We start from the raw sequence: 1,312 nt of genomic DNA on the forward strand, positions 1-1,312 counted from the left end.
AAGCCAGGGCTACACAGAGAAATCCTGTCTCAAGAATCCAAAAGCAAACACAAAAAAAAAAAAAAAAAAAGGCGTGCGCCACCACTGCCTGGTAGGCTTTGCTTTTTATAATTTGTATCTTACAGTTGCAGAGCCTCTGAGGAACCTAAGAATGTTACACTTTCTCCCCACTTCTCAAAAACAGTTTTTAAAGGAATGACCTGGCCCTAGTGAAATGGCTCAGCAGGTGAAGTCACTTGTCACCAAGGCTGACAGCCTAGAAGCAGGGAATTGACCCCCACAGGCTCTCCTCTGTCCCCTGCATGTGCAGTGACACACACACCCCACCCCATCCATCCATACAAAATGTAACAAGAAAATAAAAGCAACCATTTAAGTTTGTCGTCTTCAGCTAATTTCTTTTGAGATCTGGTGACTATTGCCTTCAAACAAAGCCTGATTGACACGGGGCTTTCTAAGAGTTTTGAAGAAAGTCAAGCAGAGTAGTCAAACCTGTGGAGTGGGAAGGATGGTTATTGAGCAGCCAGTGAAATCTCCAACCTTAGAACATCCACAGAAACACTTACCTACCCCAGCTGTTCCTTTCTATTTTAAGGAGCCTGTGGCTCCTTAGGAGTTGGGTTATGAGCCATAGCTCAAGTGAACTGTCTGACTGCTTGTGTGCCCACCAGATGGGAGCTCAGAATGTTTGAGCTCCGCAGAGCAGATGGAGTCAGAGGACATGCTGAGCGCCTTGGGCTGGAAGAGAGAAGACAAGCTGAGGCAGCCCTCCAAAGCTGCGAACAGTGCCCTCCCCACGCTGTCCCCTATGGTCGTCATGAAGAACGTGCTGGTCAAGCAGGTGAGGAGACGTGGGATCCGGAGTCTGCAGATGAAAGTGTCCGAGCTCCCGTGTGCTCACGTGCAGACACCCCCTCTCAACGCGCTGAGGGACTCACACTGATCTCACTTCTGTCCTGAGAGAGACAGGACATGTGTGTTATTCTACCATGCCTTATCTGACCTGAGGGCATGTGAGCTCACATGTACACACACTTATACTGAAATTCATACACACTCACACACACACAGACTCACACACACACACACACACACACACACACACACACACACACACACACAGAGAGAGAGAGAACTGAAAACATGCAGCCACACTCAGAAGTGAGTGAGGTAGATTCCTCAGCAGAGGGACAAAAGGAAGGACAGCTGGTCAGACTTCTGGCTGTTTGTCAGGAGATAGAAAGCCTAGTGACAAGCTACCTTCATGGAGTCACTTGTGAGTTTCATTTGGAGTTCTTTTTTTTTTTTTTTT

General features: G+C 47.6%; 1 protein-coding gene across 4 annotated transcripts in view; it reads left to right on the forward strand.

Annotated features, from left to right (window-relative positions):
* Positions 1–1,312, forward strand: part of Cipc (CLOCK interacting pacemaker) — a 19,436-nt gene that overhangs the window by 13,613 nt on the left and 4,511 nt on the right. For all 4 annotated transcript variants that reach the window (XM_021179054.2, XM_029484708.1, XM_029484707.1 and 1 more), the window contains one exon: positions 672–841. In XM_021179054.2, the coding sequence (XP_021034713.1) occupies positions 672–841 (170 nt within the window). The remainder of the gene's footprint in view (positions 1–671; positions 842–1,312) is intronic.

This window comes from Mus caroli, chromosome 12 (assembly GCF_900094665.2).
Source record: "Mus caroli chromosome 12, CAROLI_EIJ_v1.1, whole genome shotgun sequence".
Taxonomy (NCBI): domain Eukaryota; kingdom Metazoa; phylum Chordata; class Mammalia; order Rodentia; family Muridae; genus Mus; species Mus caroli.